Genomic DNA, 15,772 nt, shown 5'->3' with positions numbered 1-15,772 from the left:
TTTCATTCTTACTTTAATATGACCACTCCCATTCACTCTCCTGTATCCATCTTTTTCATATATGTTCACATTCTATTTACCTACTTGTCGTGTGTGTGTGTGTGTGTGTGTGTGTGTGTGTGTGTGTGTGTGTGTGTGTGTGTGTGTGTGTGTGTGAGAGAGAGTGTGTGTGTGTGTGTGTGTGTGTGTGTGTGTGTGTGTGTGTGTGTGTGTGTGTGTGTGTGTGTGTGTGTGTGTGTGTGTGTGGAAATCCTGAACTACACACTGATGTTCATAAAGTATGTTTTCATTGAAAGATGTACAGAATCAAAGGTCACATGAAGTTGGTTTCATTGACTTTTATTGACTATTAAATGCAATATGCTTCCAGTTTGTGCTATAAACCATCAGATTTAGTCAATATTATTTGATTCCAATATGATTCATCAACATTGTTCTGTATGACAAAGTTAACAGCTTAAATGGCTAAAACTATGCAGAAAATTACTCTCAACTAATAAAACCAGGGATGATGTGTTAAATAATACTATGACTTCACTTATGCTGCTGTACATGAAGCACCCCCACAACCTTGCATTATGCACAGTATATAATCATGCAGTTATACTGTCAGCAAATATTTTTATTGTTTCCATCATTGCTTTTATAGAGCAGATACAAAATAATTTTCTCTCCTCCCTCACAGGATTTTCTCACAGCCCTCCTGCCTGCTGGGAATCATCCTGCTCACTTCGATGTTGTTATTAGCGAAGCTCTCCATGGCTTTCTCAATGGTGGCATCCGGCAGGGTTCGTGTGCGACTCAAGATCCAGGCAAAGTCGACGTGGAAGAGCCTCAGGATGTCCGTACAGGAATACACCAGGGCCGAGTTCACGTAGTCAGTGGACAGAATCCAGTAAGGGGAGAAGGGCAGGACTGTGACGTTAAGGAGCAAAAAAAACAAGCAGAAGCAGATCACCTACGATGTTTTCTGTTGATGTGGCACAACGGGAAAACTAACACAAACATTACCAACTCCCTAAACAACACACAACAGTGGCAGTTATTCTCAAATATGTATAAAATCTCTTACCGTAGGAATAACTTATTCCCAGTTTAGCCGGATTCTTCATATCCTCTACGACTCCAGTCCCTTCAATTTTCCTCAGCTCCTTTTTTCTGTTTCATACCACACAGTCAAATTTCACGTTGGATTAAGGGAAATGTACACGCCATGCAAGCATTAACTCTTGACTTCTTTTTTTTTGCAAAAAAAGGAAATTGCAGATAAGACTCACAGTATTTCAGAGCTGACCACTCGAATGGAGTTGTCTGTCCTCATACTGAAATTGGTTTCAATGCAGCGACCTTTCTCAAACTGGGCCGGCAGTTTGGCAATTTCAAACCATCTCCCCATGAACTGCGAGGGCAAAGACACACAAGAGTTCAAAGACAACTCAGAGCTCTGTGAGAGAGTATGAATAAATCTACATGCATTAGTGGATTCAGTTAAATATAAATATTTTTTTTTCTTTTACTAGTGATGAGACTACAACATTCAATAGTGCTATAAAATAACCAGTGGCACCACCAACTGTACTACTTGGCCCCAACTCCTCCCAGGGCCCCTTTTGCATAGGGTAGAACCAGCCCTGCTAGCTGGTGTTTCTCAAAGTTGTAAGAGGACCCATAGGGGATGAAAAGGACTTGGTAAGTAAATCATTGGTTAACATTAGGAACATAATTATGAATATTTCCACCGCTTTATGTTGCCATCAGACAGCCATTTCTGGTGTGTAAGTGAACTGAAATTGAAACTTGTCTATGCTCAGGAGGTCATTTCCAAAAACAGTACAGGAAAGTTCTCCATTGGAAAATATTCTAAATATAGCTTTCACTTAAACGAATATAGATGTTTTTATGTGGGACATTATTTATTTGGCTTTTTTAGATAGCACAAGAGAAAAGGGACAGCTGTTCATGTCATCCACACACCACCATGGGACACCGCTGAAAATCAGTCTGCCAATTTATTTATTTATCATGTCCTGTGCAAAGAAGTTTCTACCTGTTTAAGGTTGAAGGCTGGCTGAACAGTTGGTTCTGGACAAGGTCCCCAATGGGGCACCTGAGCCCTGATGAGCGGGAGGACGAAGGCAAAAGCCACAACAAAAAACAACTTCATGGTCGACACGGGCCTTTGTCACCTGCAAAAGTAAATCCGTCACAAAATACAAATGGAATTACGTCTGCAGTACGTGTTGATAAGGCAACAAATAACATACATAAAGAACAAGATAGAAGCTGTGAAGGACAAGGGTTTTTCCTTGTTAATAGTTTCTTTAAAATCATAAAATACAACATAAAAAGTGGCTAATGAATAACATTTTCCTTATAAAATATACAGAAAATGATAAGTGAATGAACTGCCATTCTATTCTTTATTTAGATGACCAAATATATGTTCTTACCTCTGTGTCCTGGTGGTTCTGATGTATCTTCTCTCCCTCAGTCAAATTCTGGTATTTGAATTAGAGACGTTGCCCTCTGTGAGTTTTGCAGCACTGCGACAGTGTGTCATCAATGGGTGTCTTTGTGTAGAGCCAGCTTATTTCAGACATGAAGTAAACTATTAGCAAAGTGGAGTCATGTGGGACACACCAGTAGAAATGTTATAAACAATCTGGATGTTCCCTTGCTCATGATGGGCAGGAATGTGGATTTATTTTTTTCAATCAAATACCTGAGGTCTAAGATGCCATTTTTAATGTTGATGCAGATAGATTCAATTATTTTTGAACATAGGAAAGAAAATGGCTCACTCCTGATTGGACAAAGGGGCTGACAAATTATATTCAGCCTAATTCACCAAAGTCTGACCTTGTTTAACCACGCTCGTGACATGGCTGGATGGTAATGTCAGTCTCTCTGTGCACTGATGTTGTACTTTGGAATGGATTGCATTGATATTTTCTGCACACTTGAATGATTCCCAGACAATGAATCCTTACGACTTTGGTGATTCAATGCAATCAAGATGTTGCTAAAATTAAGGTTTAAAAGAATTATGTGAGCAACAATTATTCATCTATTTTTTTTACGTTAAGTATTACAACCTCAAAGTCTTGTTTCATAATATAGCACACATTATACGGCATCGTCCTCCGTTAGTGTTAATTACATGCCGACACACACACTCGTGGTTTCTACGGCCACGTATTTCCATCCGTCTGACCTCTTCTGCTCATTATGTGCTGGGTTGAATCCTCTCTGTTGCTCTGTGTTGGTTTTCAGCCAGATTGACTGGTGACTCTCATCCTGTCAGTTACACACACTGAGCAAAACGGTGTAAAATTGTATGGGTGTGGACTGAAGTTAACACTGGTATATTGATTATTTTATTTTTGTGTTCTGTATTTGTCCTGCATCTCATGTAAAGTGTCTTTGAGTATCCAAACAAGGCAGTCCTATACATTTTTATAAATATTATGAAACTACCACACACTACTTTCAATGCTGCTGTTTTCTTCAGATTTTCTTAAGATGATTACATGTCACGATCATCCGTACATTATTTAATCATGTGACAGCAGGTCTGTATCCATGAAAAGTTGAAGAAATCTGCTCCATGGTCCAAATGCAGCATAAAAAAAAATAATAATAATAATAATTAGATTAAATATCAGTATTGCTGTTAACCCAGCATTAAAATATGTAAAACGTTCTGGTACAGTAAACCACAGCTGTTTTACACTCAAAACAGATTAAACCCAACACTGTCAATTAAATGCAAATTCCCTGCTTCCACACAAAGCCCCACGGCTACAAACAAGGTTCAATTAAAGAAGAGAAAGATCAAAAGGCTCAATTTCCAGCTAATACACTTCAGAGAGGAACAACTTGTTAGCTGCACCCAGATACATCAAAGCCTGGTTGAAGTTTGAAGGTTTTTCCCCTGAATGGAGGCAATGAGCCCGACCGGCCAGCAGATGATCAAGGAAAGAACCGACTGGTACACTGGCTACAAAAAAAATTATTTAAAGGGTAGGAAATATGGAATATATATAGCAGATGAGAATGTAGACACTGGAGCTTTTCAGAAAAAAAATTATAGTGTTCCTGTAACAAGTTTGTTTGTTTGTATATTTGTATCAGTCTTTGTTGCTGTTCAGTCATTACAGAGTTCCTAGTTGTGTTGTTATATAAACGGTCATCAAGTTTGTGTTAAGGGTCAGGTAACCCCAGAGCAGAGAGGAGGACCCCAAAGCAGAGAGGAGGTCTCAGGCAAAAGGTGGGGGAAGGAGTGACCAAACAGGGCTGGCAAAACAGCAAGGCAGGGCAAAAACACATTTTAATAATAATAAGAAACCCACACAACACTACCGAACAAGACGGGACTATCTGGCAGAGGACAAAAAACGACAAAATATTTTATCGGAAGTGCCTTTCGTTTAGACGGTGACGGCGTTTTTGGGGCTTAAAAATGCAACAATCTGAAACCACCCTCCAGAGTTAAAAAATTGAATACGCCGTAGCGTTTCCGTCTACACTGCCAAGACGCAAAACTCTAACATAACATGTTTTGGTTTTCGCGGTGGAGATAAGGAAGATTCAACGCATGTGCTCAGACATGGCGGTGTTGTGTGATAGTGTATCACAGCACCACCTAGCTGCCTAGCTGATTCTTTCACAGATGATCTGTTTCATGTACTGTCATTATAAAGTGACAGTTTGAGAAAATATTTAAAAAAATACTTTTATAAAAGTTAACTGAAGCTTTAATGTAAACTATTTTGTGTGTACTGCATGAGCCCGAAAACAGCTAATTATTACAGACATTCCCAGTGGTGGAGGAAGTATTCAGATCTTTTATTTAAATGAAGCCACACTGTGAAAAAGAAAGTCCTGCATTGGAAATGTTAAATGTGAAATCCGCACATTTGTGAAGCTGGAACCATGTAATGTTTTTGCATGAAAAATGACTTGAATACTCAAAATAGTAGCTAGCTAGACTGTCAATTGAGTCAATTTGGTTGTGGTTGTGCTTGCAAAACTGTAAACTGTAACTGTAAACTGTTGACTAGGTAGGTAACTATCACAAAACGCTATGTTTGATAAGCTCTGTATGCTTTGTGTGCAAAAATCTTGATTTGTGAAGAAACTACAAATGTCAAATAAATAAAGAGGAGTAAAAGGTATTATTTCCCTGTGAAATGTGGAGAATAAAGTTGCCCGGTAAGATTAAGACTCACGTACCCCAAATTGTACGTGTGTAAATGAATGTCATTGCAGACATTCAGACTTGTCAAACACCGGTGTAACTAATTATATTACTAATGTAGGGGATTAATGATGGAATTGTTTATAGAGGCTTACAGGCTTGAGCCCTCGTTAATGTTGACACAGGTGTTTGCAATAACAAAAGCCTAATTGGTAGCAGAATTCGATGTCTTTAACAATCTAACGTTAAAAAGTGCATGTACATCACTTACAATCAATCAATCAATCAATCAATCAGCCAATCAGTGTTTCTCAAACTTATGTCGTATCCAAAACACATGTGGAATCATTAAACGTGTTTGTGGGACAAACATGCAACAGGAACATTAACTTACATGACTTCTCAGGGTTACGGGGTCATGTCAGGGGGCACCTGTGTACACACACACACACACACACACACACACACACACACACACACACGTGTGGAAGTGAAAATGCTGTAATGTATGCCATAACACACATACAGCTTGAGAATATTTCCTGCTGCTGCTCCTGAGGGACAACAAAGATCACAATACCATCTGTGAGCTTTCACCTACATTTAATTCACAGCCTCTTACAGACTTGATGCAGCACGACTGTATTTTTTATTTTATTTTTTTGAAAATAAGTCATTGAATTAACTAATTAAACTAACTATAACACAAGTCACAAAGAAATTAGAGCAGGGCTGAAATTGATTAAGAAGGGTTAGGGTAAAATCATTCATAAGAAAAACAGTTTGTTGTTCAAATCAGAATAATGAGTAATTAAGGAAAGTATGGCTGGAGAGACAACATGGATATTACAGTTATTTATTAATAAAAATTACACCAAATGAATTTGCACAATTCTAAAAGCATTAAAAACAGGTAGTAAAACCTTAGTTCAAGTATTTGACCTTGTTCTGCTCACCATCACCATGCACAAGAATGAACATAAAGAGTAGAACAAGGTGAAATAAATGCCATGAAGAGTTTTCAGCCTTTGGGACATAAACACAGATTTATTTTTTGGTTGCACTAAAATACAACTAATTGGAACATACACACCTGCTTATAATTAAATTTAAATACATGACTCCCTGATCTCCCCCTGTTGTAGGCATATTAAACAAGTTTATTTCTAAGACAACACATTGTCCATTAACTGGTTACTGTTGACTGAGGTGACTGTTTGGTTAAGCTGATACAGTATGTGGTTATCCTTTAATCAAGCGTAGCGTTAGTTCTGGCAGGCCACGACGTCAAGCTCTAAATCAGCAGCAACAGCGTAGCTGTCGAAACCGAGGAGATCAGCTGACGGCTCAGCTGACTCCCCGTGCTCGCTTCCTATTGGGAAATTGCATTCAGAGCGCACTATTTAAACTGCTCTAGCCTGACCTCCCTCGTTGCTTCCTCTGCCGGCGTTTTCAACCCACCTCCACCCCAGCTCCTCCCGTCATCTGTTATGTACCTTACCATTGTTCTTGTTGGTTGCTCTGCTCTGTCTGGGGTTTTTCTTTGCTGCTACGCTCCCTGCTTATGCCATTCATGATGGCTCATGAAGGGCAGGAAGGTGCTCTTCCTGCCTCAGGCTTTCCACGCAAGCGCGTGGAAGAGCAGGGAGTCCCAGAACAGTACCATACCACCAAATGAAACTTGTGCAAATAAATAAAGATTCTTTTTGACAAAGTGGTCCTGACTGAAACAACTTTTCTGGTGAAACACACCGGAGAATGTGTCACTTTGTAGGGTCAGAGGTCATTTCCCAATAACAATCCACTCGATCCACTGAGGATCAATACATCTGCTGAATGGACTTTTTTTTTTTTTAACTTTTATCCAAAACAAAATGGTTAAATTGCAGATTATCGCTGCAAACAAGATAATGTATCTGACAGATTATATATATTTTGTTAAATATCAAAGGAATGCAGGTGAACTGGAGAATTAAAATTATGCCTTTGATATGTTCTTATTAACCATTCTATTGGGGGGCCATCCTTATGTTCCCTCAGCCCTATGTTCCCTCAGCCCATATATGTTCCCTCAGCCCTATGTTCTCTCGGCCCTATGTTCCCTCAGCCCATGTTCCCTCAGCCCATATATGTTCCCTCAGCCCTATGTTCCCTCAGCCCGATGTTCCCTCGGCCCATATATGTTCCCTCAGCCCATATATGTTCCCTCAGCCCATATATGTTCCCTGAGCTCATGTTCCCTCAGCCCATATGTGTTCCCTCAGCCCATATGTGTTCCCTCAGCCGTAAGTTCCCTCATTATGTTCCCTCAGCCTTATGTTCCCTTAGCCCATATATGTTCCCTCAGCCCATAAATGTTCCCTCAGCCCATATATGTTTCCTCAGCCCATAAATGTTCCCTCAGCCCATATATGTTCCCTCAGCTCATGTTCCCTCAGCTCATGTCCCCTCAGCCCATATGTGTTCCCTCAGCCCTATGTTCCCTCAGCCCAATGTACCCTCAGCCCATATGTGTTCCCTCAGCCCTATGTTCCCTCAGCCCATATGTTCCCTCAGCCCTTATGTGTTCCCTCAGCCCTACATTACCACAGCACAGGGATGGCCTTTCCCTAATGCGTTGTTGGGGACCCAAGGTAGTGCAATGTCTGATTTGTAAAGGCAATTTGTTCAATTCTGGCCAACTTTGACTAAGCAAGTGAATAGTGCAGCTGCTGTTTGAATAAGTAAGTAATTTATTAAAAAATAAATGTTGCTGTGGTTAATCTTTTAATTACAGACGAATTCTTACATTGGACTCGAACCAAAGGAAATGTCTGCCTGTTTTAAAAACACTTTTCCTAAAAGGAGAGAAAAATAATTATTACTGTGAATCCACTGTATGAAAGCAGACTTAAATTATCATGAGGCAAAAGTTTTATTCTCCAATACATTGTCAGAACAAGCATTACAGAACTCAGGATGTAGATGACGCATTGGAAGTAATAATTAGCCAATTAAAACTGAACAGAATCCGTTGTTTATCACAACATATAAGTTCTGATCACCTTTCCAATACTTCTATTGCTATATAAAGCTATCTAATCGTTAAAGGTTTTGTTTAGGAGCATTTTGTGTCCTGCAGCTCTCCTTGTGTTTCTTTTTCTCTCCATCTCTGCTGTTGATTAACCAACAGCCCCAACCCATTTCCACAGCAAAGTGGTTTCCAAGGCCCTTGCAGCTCTCTTGTAAAAGCAGGGCAGGAATTAAAAGTAGATTTAGAGGTGTAGAATGAGTTGCTGTGGGAGCATCAAGAAAACCAGATGCACCTGTGCCCAATTAATCTTTCTTTCCACATGGGTGTGCTTTTAAAAATGTTTACCTGAGACAGCATTTATGTTTGGAGATTGAAAGGCTGATGCTGGTAAGGAGAGTGAAACGTATTCATGTTGTTGGTGATAAGAACCAGGACTAATTATTTCACAGTTTGTATAGGTAAAAGGGAAACACGCATTAACTGTGGTTCTGATAAATGTAGCAGCTCGAGACTTTCTTAAAGGAGGGGGAAAGGTTTATTGACTTTCTTGGAGAAGATCGATACTCTCATGATTTGGTCCCAGTAATGTCCATCAGGGGAAACTGTGAGCATTTTCCTGTCTGAAGGTAACAAAATCCATCTTACATGCACCATTAAAAGAATGAGCTAACAAGCTGCTAGGTGTAGCTTCATATGAACCAGACAAACATGAGTGGTATTGGCCTTCTAATCAAACTAATTCTCTGGGTGAAGTGAATAAGCGCATTTTCCATAATAATACTTTAAAGGAGAGATTAAGGGTTTCAGGTGATCCAGCAGCCGTCCCTCTTTCTCTAACATGAACTGGGTTTTTGTAGTGTTGGTTTCCTGTTTGATTTTGTAGTCCTTCTGTCTTGTGTTGTCACGTGCTTTGCTTCCTGTCTTGGTTTCCCTCCTTTTTTCTGTCTCCCAGCTGTGTCTCATTGTCTTGTCAGCCTTGCCTCTTGTTTTCCCCAATCACCACAGCCTGCCCTTGTGTTTCCACACCTGTCTGTCATTGAACCTAATCAGCCCTGTGTATTTGTGTGTTTCTGTTCTGTCTTTGCTTGGTTGTCCTGTTTTATCCTGGATCTGTGTCCACCACCTGATCTGTCCTGTGTCCTGGTCTTTGTCTGCAATCCTGTTTCTGAGTTCTGTTCATGGTTTGGATGATCTTGTTCTTTGTTTTAGGATAGTTTTTTTGCTCCTGTGGTCTCCCTGGACATCCCGTGACACTAAGATTGTGATTTTGGTGTGTAAAATATTTAAGCTATGTAAATAAGCAGATGCTAATTCCAAACTCGATCAAACCTAAGAAGGGGAAATGCGGCCTCTTAAGCCCTCGACATGAAAAATGCATTTCTTCAGTTCAGACTATCAGCTTGGTTGCTTTGATACTTTTTGATACTGTTTACTATTCATCTTGTGTATCATTCTCACATTTGGCTCTGGTGTTTGGCCAAGGTTCCTCTTGAGAAAGGTGATACTAAAAAGATGCTGGTGATTGGGCAGCGAGAGTAAGGGGTTTACTTCTACATCAGGAGTGAGGCCTGTTTGAACAGTGTCTTCATTTGAACAGGTGCCAACATTCACATTCCCTCCACCTCAACACGTTTACATGTAAACACCAGAGGAGGGGCTAAAGACTGTGATCAATAATGAAGGTCCTTAGATCTATAAAGGATCCTCAAAACTGGACGTCATGCATACCGGTAGTAACACTGTTTTCCCTTCAGGTGAGCAGACTGCAGCCGTGACTAGAGTTACCTTGATGTAAATCCGATCGTCTCATTTTGCCAATGCTGTTCTCTCCAGGTCATAAGATGAAGGCCATGCAGGTGATATTCTTGACTCTGCTATCTGTTCTCGCAGCGAGTGCTCAGGTGTTGAAGTTTGGAAGATGTCCCAAACCAGCTGTTCAGGCCAACTTTGATACGTCCAGGGTGAATACTAAACTCTCCTTTTTGCTACTATAGCATGATCATCTTTCCTGTTTCACAACAATTGCAGTGCTCAGGTTTTCTTAAGAGTGTGAAATCCTTTGTTTCATCTGCAGTACATTGGTAAGTGGTATGAGATCAAGAAACTGCCAACAACCTTCCAGAAAGGTGAGTGCGGCACTGCCACCTACAGCCCCAAGAGTCCTGGAGTCATCGGGGTCCTCAACCGTGAGCTGCTGTGAGTAAATGCTGCATAAATGTCAAACCTTTTCGATGTGGGGTTTAGAATATGCTATTTCTTAAAAAAAAAAAAGAAGAAAAAAAAAAGAGAAAATACTGCTTGAATTCAATAGTTTGGAAACTAAAATTACTTGTTGTCCTTGAAATAATTTTCAGAGCAGAAAAGCCTTTTTATCCTCTAAATTAGAAAGTGGTGTGTAATTGCACAATAAACATAACTGATGGAATTGTTTCACAGAAGGCTTTGTATTTCTTTTGCCTTTTTTATTTTTATTTTTTTTACCTCCTGTGTATTGAGTGTTGACTGCCAAAATGCCTGCTACATTAACATACAGAATCAACAGAATAGTTTTTAGATTTCTTTTTATTTATGAAAAGCAAAGCATTCAGTGAATTGGAAAAAAGACCCTGGAGTCGAAGGAAATGCATAACAAAATGTTTATGTCTTAGTGACGATGGAACCACTAATGCCATTGTTGGCTCAGCCAAGGTCAAGAACCCCTCTGAGCCCGCCAAGCTCGAGGTCTCCTTCTTTGAAGGTAAAGAAGTCTTATTCCTTACAAAAAATATTCCAGTTCAGTCATTGTGAGTGGTCGCTTGTGTATTTAATATTTCAGTCTCTCCTGCAGGATCTCCCCCTGGTCCCTACTGGGTGCTGTCCACCGACTACGAGGGTCACTCTCTGGTCTATGGCTGTGCCGACTACGGGCTGTTCCGCCTGGAGCTGTCCTGGATCCTGAGCAGAGAACCTACCCTGTCTGAGGAGACCACAGAGAACCTGCAAGGCATCCTGTCCTCCATCGGCATCAATGTGGCCAAGATGATCCCCACCAACCAGGATGAGACTTACTGCAGCGCCATGGACCAGTAAACGGACACCAGTTTCGTGACACGATGGCACTGCATGTGGTGTGTCTCACCCTGTCAATGCAATAAACATGTAGAAAGAAATGTGTGTTCTGATGTGCCATCTTTAGCCCTACTGGGCTTATTCTGAGCTGCAAACCCTAGTGGGTACTATAACTTGCATTGCACAACATTTAAGTAATCGGTGTGCAACGCGTATCTTTCTCTAGTTGGGTTAAAAAATCTGATCAATCAAGTATGATTTCGACCTCCAAACGTTACAACACTAAAACATATATATATATTATATTATATATATATATATATATATATATAAGGCTGACCATGTGTGGTCAATGTGCTTAATTGCAGTTTAGCTAAACTTCTCAACCTCAACCATTTTGTTAAACACCACACAAAATAAAATCCATTTCTCTTTCTACTCAAATCGTTTATCTGTTTCTGCAGCACCTTATCTGATTTTTAATTTGAGAAACATGCACTTTATAGAAGTAAATATTGGCTTTGTGCAGATTTCTGACGAACATCCTGGCTATCAGATTCCAAACCTAAACCTAAACACTAACCTAAACATTTTACAAGGACAAAAATATGAATGCAAAGGTAACGAACCGTTTATCAATACTGATTACAACAGAAGAACCAAAACCTGTAATGCTGTTTAAATAACTTTATTGCATTGACTTTGCATGAGACGTACACGGAAAAGTACAATCACAGGCGCCCAGCAGTCTGTTGGCCTTTAGCCTTCATCGGGTCAATCAGTCTTTTTACTGGTCCATGGCGCTGCAGTAAGCTGCATCCTGGTTGGTGGTGAGCAGCTTGTCCACTCTGACTCCGATGGAGGACAGGGTGCCGTGCAGCTCTGCGAGGGTCTCCTCAGGCAGCTCCGGCTGTCTGCTCATGATCCAGGCAAACTCCACATGCAGCACCCCGAGGTCGGTGCAGCTGAAGACCAGAGAGTAGTTATCGTAGTCGGTGGACAGCACCCAGTAAGGTGCAGGGGGAGAGTCTGAGGTGTAAAAAGGACAGGAGGGTCAAGTGAACACATTTCCAAAAAAGATATATATATATAATTCATAGTATTTGAATGGTAATCGTTCCAGGTTTGTAATTAATGAGATTCTTATTCTTAATTCTTACTTTCAAAGAAGGAGACCTGCAGTTTGGCGGGCTCAGAGGCGTCCTTAGCCACGGCAGAGCCACTGATCGTGTTAATGGTCATATCAGCACTAAAAGACACAAAAAGAGCTCTGCATTCAAAAGTATTCCCAGCAAAAGAGTTATTATATATCTATTATTGGAATAAGCTTTTTAATTATGACAGCTGGTGGAGGTGGAGCACATTTTAATTACTTTATATAAATTTGGAGAGTTGCACTGTATCATATTGTATAATTGATCATGTTTTGTTTGCACAATCTTAAACTGTAAAGTAAATCCAAATTGGAGTAAAAAGCATAAAGTAGCATAACCTTGAAATGCTCAAGTAAAGTCAAATTAGCGCAACATTGTATTTATGTAGAGTACTTGAGAAAACACAATTTATCGTAATTTACTCATTACTACTATTTTAAATGTTATTTTAGCCAATAGTTTTACTACCAAAATTGGACATCTTAATAAATTTAACTGTTACAGGCTAGATAAAACTTGAGTAAATTCAACCTGTTTATAGCTTAGCTGTGGCTTCAGAAACAGAATTTAAGGGGTATTTCAGTCATAAAAAAAAGCATTTGGATGCGGGCAGAGTACTCACAGAAGCTCGCTGTTGAGGACACCAACAACTCCAGGGCTCTTCAGGCTGTAGGTGGCAGTGCAGCACTCGCCCTTCTGGAAGGCATGAGGAAGTCTCTGGATATCATACCACTTACCGAGATACTGCAGAGGAAGCAGAAGGAACACCAGAGCATGACACACAGTGGTTGTTGATGAAGAGCTGCAGAATCTTGAGGCATTCAAGTTGAAATTTTACTTTAGTGGCACAAATGTTCATCCTGGGGGGCATAATTGCAATTTAAATGAAAGAAAATGAAACACAAAATGCTGCCTTGTTTCCCTACAGAATATATTCAGGTAAAATATAAAAAGGTTTCATGTTTCACCCTGGCAGCATCAAAGTTCTCCTGAACAGCAGGCTTGGGGCATCTTCCTGGCATGATGACCTGAGCGTTGGCTGCCAGGACGGACAGCAGAGTGAGGGAAATCACTTGGATGGCTTGCATCTTTTCTCCACAACCTGATGAGAACAAAAATAAATAAATAAGTTCAGATTTTATGTTTAAAGATTATGCATTTATGTTGATAGTCACAAAAAGAGACACCAGTGGAGAAAACGGGAGCCCGGTATCGGATACCTGCTTGCCTCTATAACTGGGTGTCAGTGAAAGTTCTGAGTTTTGGTGGTGTTCTTATAGATCATGTTTCCGCAGCCCCTCCTTCATATGTACTTTACATGCAAGGCTATTTTGAGAAAGTTGTGTGGGAATTGGCACCTGTTCACATTTTTTAAAGGTCTCCAGCAGGAAAAGGAGATAAGTGATGTTGAAGTTATGAAAAAGTTGGATTACCGTGCAGATGTTGATAACTGGTAGATTGTTTAAGTAGCTAGTTTTTGGATGCTGATGGGTCGGTCCAGTACTTGCAGTGCAGAATAAAAGTCCCATTCAATTTTATATTGTCATTCCTGTTGCACAGAGGATGAATCTGACTTTGGTGACCCCATGTCTTTTCCTTTAGTGCTACTGTGAGATGGACACACGTAGAGTTACAGTTATGACATCACTTTGTTCTCTTCTGTCTACTTTGTACAACAATATGATAAGTGATATAGTCATATAACTGAGATATATTACTCTCTGATACTGAAGTAATATCTGAATTACTTTTGTAAATGTAAGTGAAATCTTGCAGCAGAATAAATTTAAAAGATGTGTACTCCTTCCACCACTGCATAAAATGCATTCACTGTGTCGGTGAGTATTTCCTGTGTGTAATACAACTAGGCTTTGACAGTTATTTCAGGGCTTCTTTATCCTAAAGAATCCTACTGCTCAGGATTTCACGGTAATCGACGGGATTTCCACCAAGTGTAAAAGACGTAATGCTGCCACCTTCGAGGGAATACAGTTTTGGTACAGTTGCCGTTCTGTGGGGATACAGGATATAAGAATACAGGGAAATGCATGCAATTTGGACAGCAGATTGTTGCTGTAATTAGAAGATGGACGGTTGTCTGTGCTGACTCGGTGAATTAACAGCCAGGCCTGTTTCTGGACATTAAACCTGCTCTGATCCCTTCACCTCACGGTGACTTGCTGGGTGCAAACAAGACGGACAGAAATCCCTCACGAAAAGCTTACACCTAGGGGATTCTTGAATTCGGTTTAGATGTCCTAATGCTCTCCTCTCCTAATTCCTAAGTCCTTCATTAGTTTCTTTTCAGTAAAAATGATCAACCTATACTTTTTACTGCACAAACACACTAATACTATCTAGGAAATGTGTTCGTCAGATATGTTTATGGACTTAAACATAAAAGTTTCTTTAGTGTAAAGGCACCAGGATGACTGAAGGGGGATGGAACTTCAATGTGTCTGCAGCATGCTGAGGGTAAAAGTCTGATTTTGTATTCAACGTAATGTATTGTAATGGTACGATGAGCAAATTCCTGGCACACATTAGACCCCTCCATTACCAGAGCAGCATTGTTTGAATGTCACAGTGCCAAAACATTGTTAATGCCCAGGTGCACCTCATCATCTTTTGTTCATACATTTCTGAGGAGGAATTATTATTCTGCAGGGGAAGCTGCAGAATAATGAGCTTCACGGCACTCATCATAAGGAAATATTTTTGGGGGAACATTGCTTCAGTCTCCAGACCTCGACCCAACACGCCATACTTTTTGTGGCGATGAGGTGAAATGAAGACCTATACATGTGTATTAATGCAGCGATGTCAGGGCAACAAGGCACTCCAGGAGTTGGGGGTTTGGTCCCGTGCTCAAGAGCACCGCGGCAGTACCAAGTGGGGGAACTGGCTCCATTCCAGCTACCAGTCCATACTCCGTAGAGGGACCAGTGACACTCCGATACCTTAAGCAACAAAGCAACAATTGGGTTCAGTTCCCCAGCAGAACTATAGAGTCCCCAGTCACTTTCCAGGATGCCACCCAGAAACCCCAAGAACCCAGGCTACCCGAGTGGCTCTTATGTGGATAAGCAAGCTCAGAGTCTTCCTCTCAGCAAATTGCAGTTGCAGTGGCGACCCTCCTTGGGAAAACCCCAACACCACAGCACTCAGTCTCACCTCTCACACTGTGCAACTCTGGAGTCCAGCCCCTATCTTGTTTGGTTTGATTTGGTTTTAGAACCAGTGCTACGCGTAGATGTGAGTCCAACTATAGCCTATCTAGTTGGTTACACTCCACCTCTTGCACCAGATCCATTTCCTTCCCCACCATTTACATTTACATTTAGGGCATTTAGCAGA

At 40.6% G+C, this 15,772-nt stretch overlaps 3 protein-coding genes across 3 annotated transcripts; 1 reads left to right on the top strand and 2 right to left on the bottom strand.

Annotated features, from left to right (window-relative positions):
- Window positions 1–329: 329 nt before the first annotated feature.
- On the bottom strand, window positions 330–2,633 carry apoda.1 (apolipoprotein Da, duplicate 1). Its single transcript, XM_084007646.1, has 5 exons — window positions 2,451–2,633; window positions 2,048–2,186; window positions 1,278–1,399; window positions 1,073–1,158; window positions 330–915 (listed from the first exon to the last, which is right to left on the bottom strand). Exons 2-5 carry the CDS (start codon window positions 2,162–2,164, stop codon window positions 680–682), a joined length of 561 nt encoding a protein of 186 aa, XP_083863772.1. The 5' UTR covers window positions 2,165–2,186; window positions 2,451–2,633; the 3' UTR covers window positions 330–679.
- A 7,418-nt stretch (window positions 2,634–10,051) lies between these two features.
- Window positions 10,052–11,315, top strand: LOC311012112 (apolipoprotein D-like). The gene is made up of 4 exons (XM_084007448.1): window positions 10,052–10,174; window positions 10,288–10,409; window positions 10,862–10,950; window positions 11,041–11,315. The coding sequence occupies exons 1-4, from the start codon at window positions 10,055–10,057 to the stop codon at window positions 11,280–11,282; spliced, it is 573 nt and encodes a 190-aa protein (XP_083863574.1). The 5' UTR covers window positions 10,052–10,054; the 3' UTR covers window positions 11,283–11,315.
- A 730-nt stretch (window positions 11,316–12,045) lies between these two features.
- LOC311012533 (apolipoprotein D-like) lies at window positions 12,046–13,506 on the bottom strand. The gene is made up of 4 exons (XM_084008007.1): window positions 13,384–13,506; window positions 13,038–13,159; window positions 12,422–12,510; window positions 12,046–12,290 (listed from the first exon to the last, which is right to left on the bottom strand). The coding sequence occupies exons 1-4, from the start codon at window positions 13,501–13,503 to the stop codon at window positions 12,049–12,051; spliced, it is 573 nt and encodes a 190-aa protein (XP_083864133.1). The 5' UTR covers window positions 13,504–13,506; the 3' UTR covers window positions 12,046–12,048.
- Window positions 13,507–15,772: the final 2,266 nt, after the last annotated feature.

This window comes from Eutrigla gurnardus (assembly GCF_963514095.1).
Source record: "Eutrigla gurnardus genome assembly, chromosome: 4".
Classification (NCBI taxonomy): Eukaryota; Metazoa; Chordata; class Actinopteri; order Perciformes; family Triglidae; genus Eutrigla; species Eutrigla gurnardus.
Note: the sequence above shows the minus strand (reverse complement) of the source record. Positions and strands in the feature narration are given on the sequence as shown.

Coding starts and splice junctions, on each gene's coding strand:
- apoda.1 (XM_084007646.1), bottom strand. CDS start 2,164: ATGAAGTTGTTTTTTGTTGTGGCTTTTGCCTTCGTCCTCCCGCTCATC. Junction 1,400..2,047: donor CAGCCTTCAACCTTAAACAG/GTAGAAACTTCT, acceptor TTGCCCTCGCAG/TTCATGGGGAGATGGTTTGA. Junction 916..1,072: donor GGGAATAAGTTATTCCTACG/GTAAGAGATTTT, acceptor TTAACGTCACAG/TCCTGCCCTTCTCCCCTTAC.
- LOC311012533 (XM_084008007.1), bottom strand. CDS start 13,503: ATGCAAGCCATCCAAGTGATTTCCCTCACTCTGCTGTCCGTCCTGGCA. Junction 13,160..13,383: donor AGAACTTTGATGCTGCCAGG/GTGAAACATGAA, acceptor CTTCCTCTGCAG/TATCTCGGTAAGTGGTATGA. Junction 12,291..12,421: donor GCAGGTCTCCTTCTTTGAAA/GTAAGAATTAAG, acceptor TTTACACCTCAG/ACTCTCCCCCTGCACCTTAC.
- LOC311012112 (XM_084007448.1), top strand. CDS start 10,055: ATGAAGGCCATGCAGGTGATATTCTTGACTCTGCTATCTGTTCTCGCA. Junction 10,410..10,861: donor GTCCTCAACCGTGAGCTGCT/GTGAGTAAATGC, acceptor TTTATGTCTTAG/TGACGATGGAACCACTAATG. Junction 10,951..11,040: donor CGAGGTCTCCTTCTTTGAAG/GTAAAGAAGTCT, acceptor TCTCTCCTGCAG/GATCTCCCCCTGGTCCCTAC.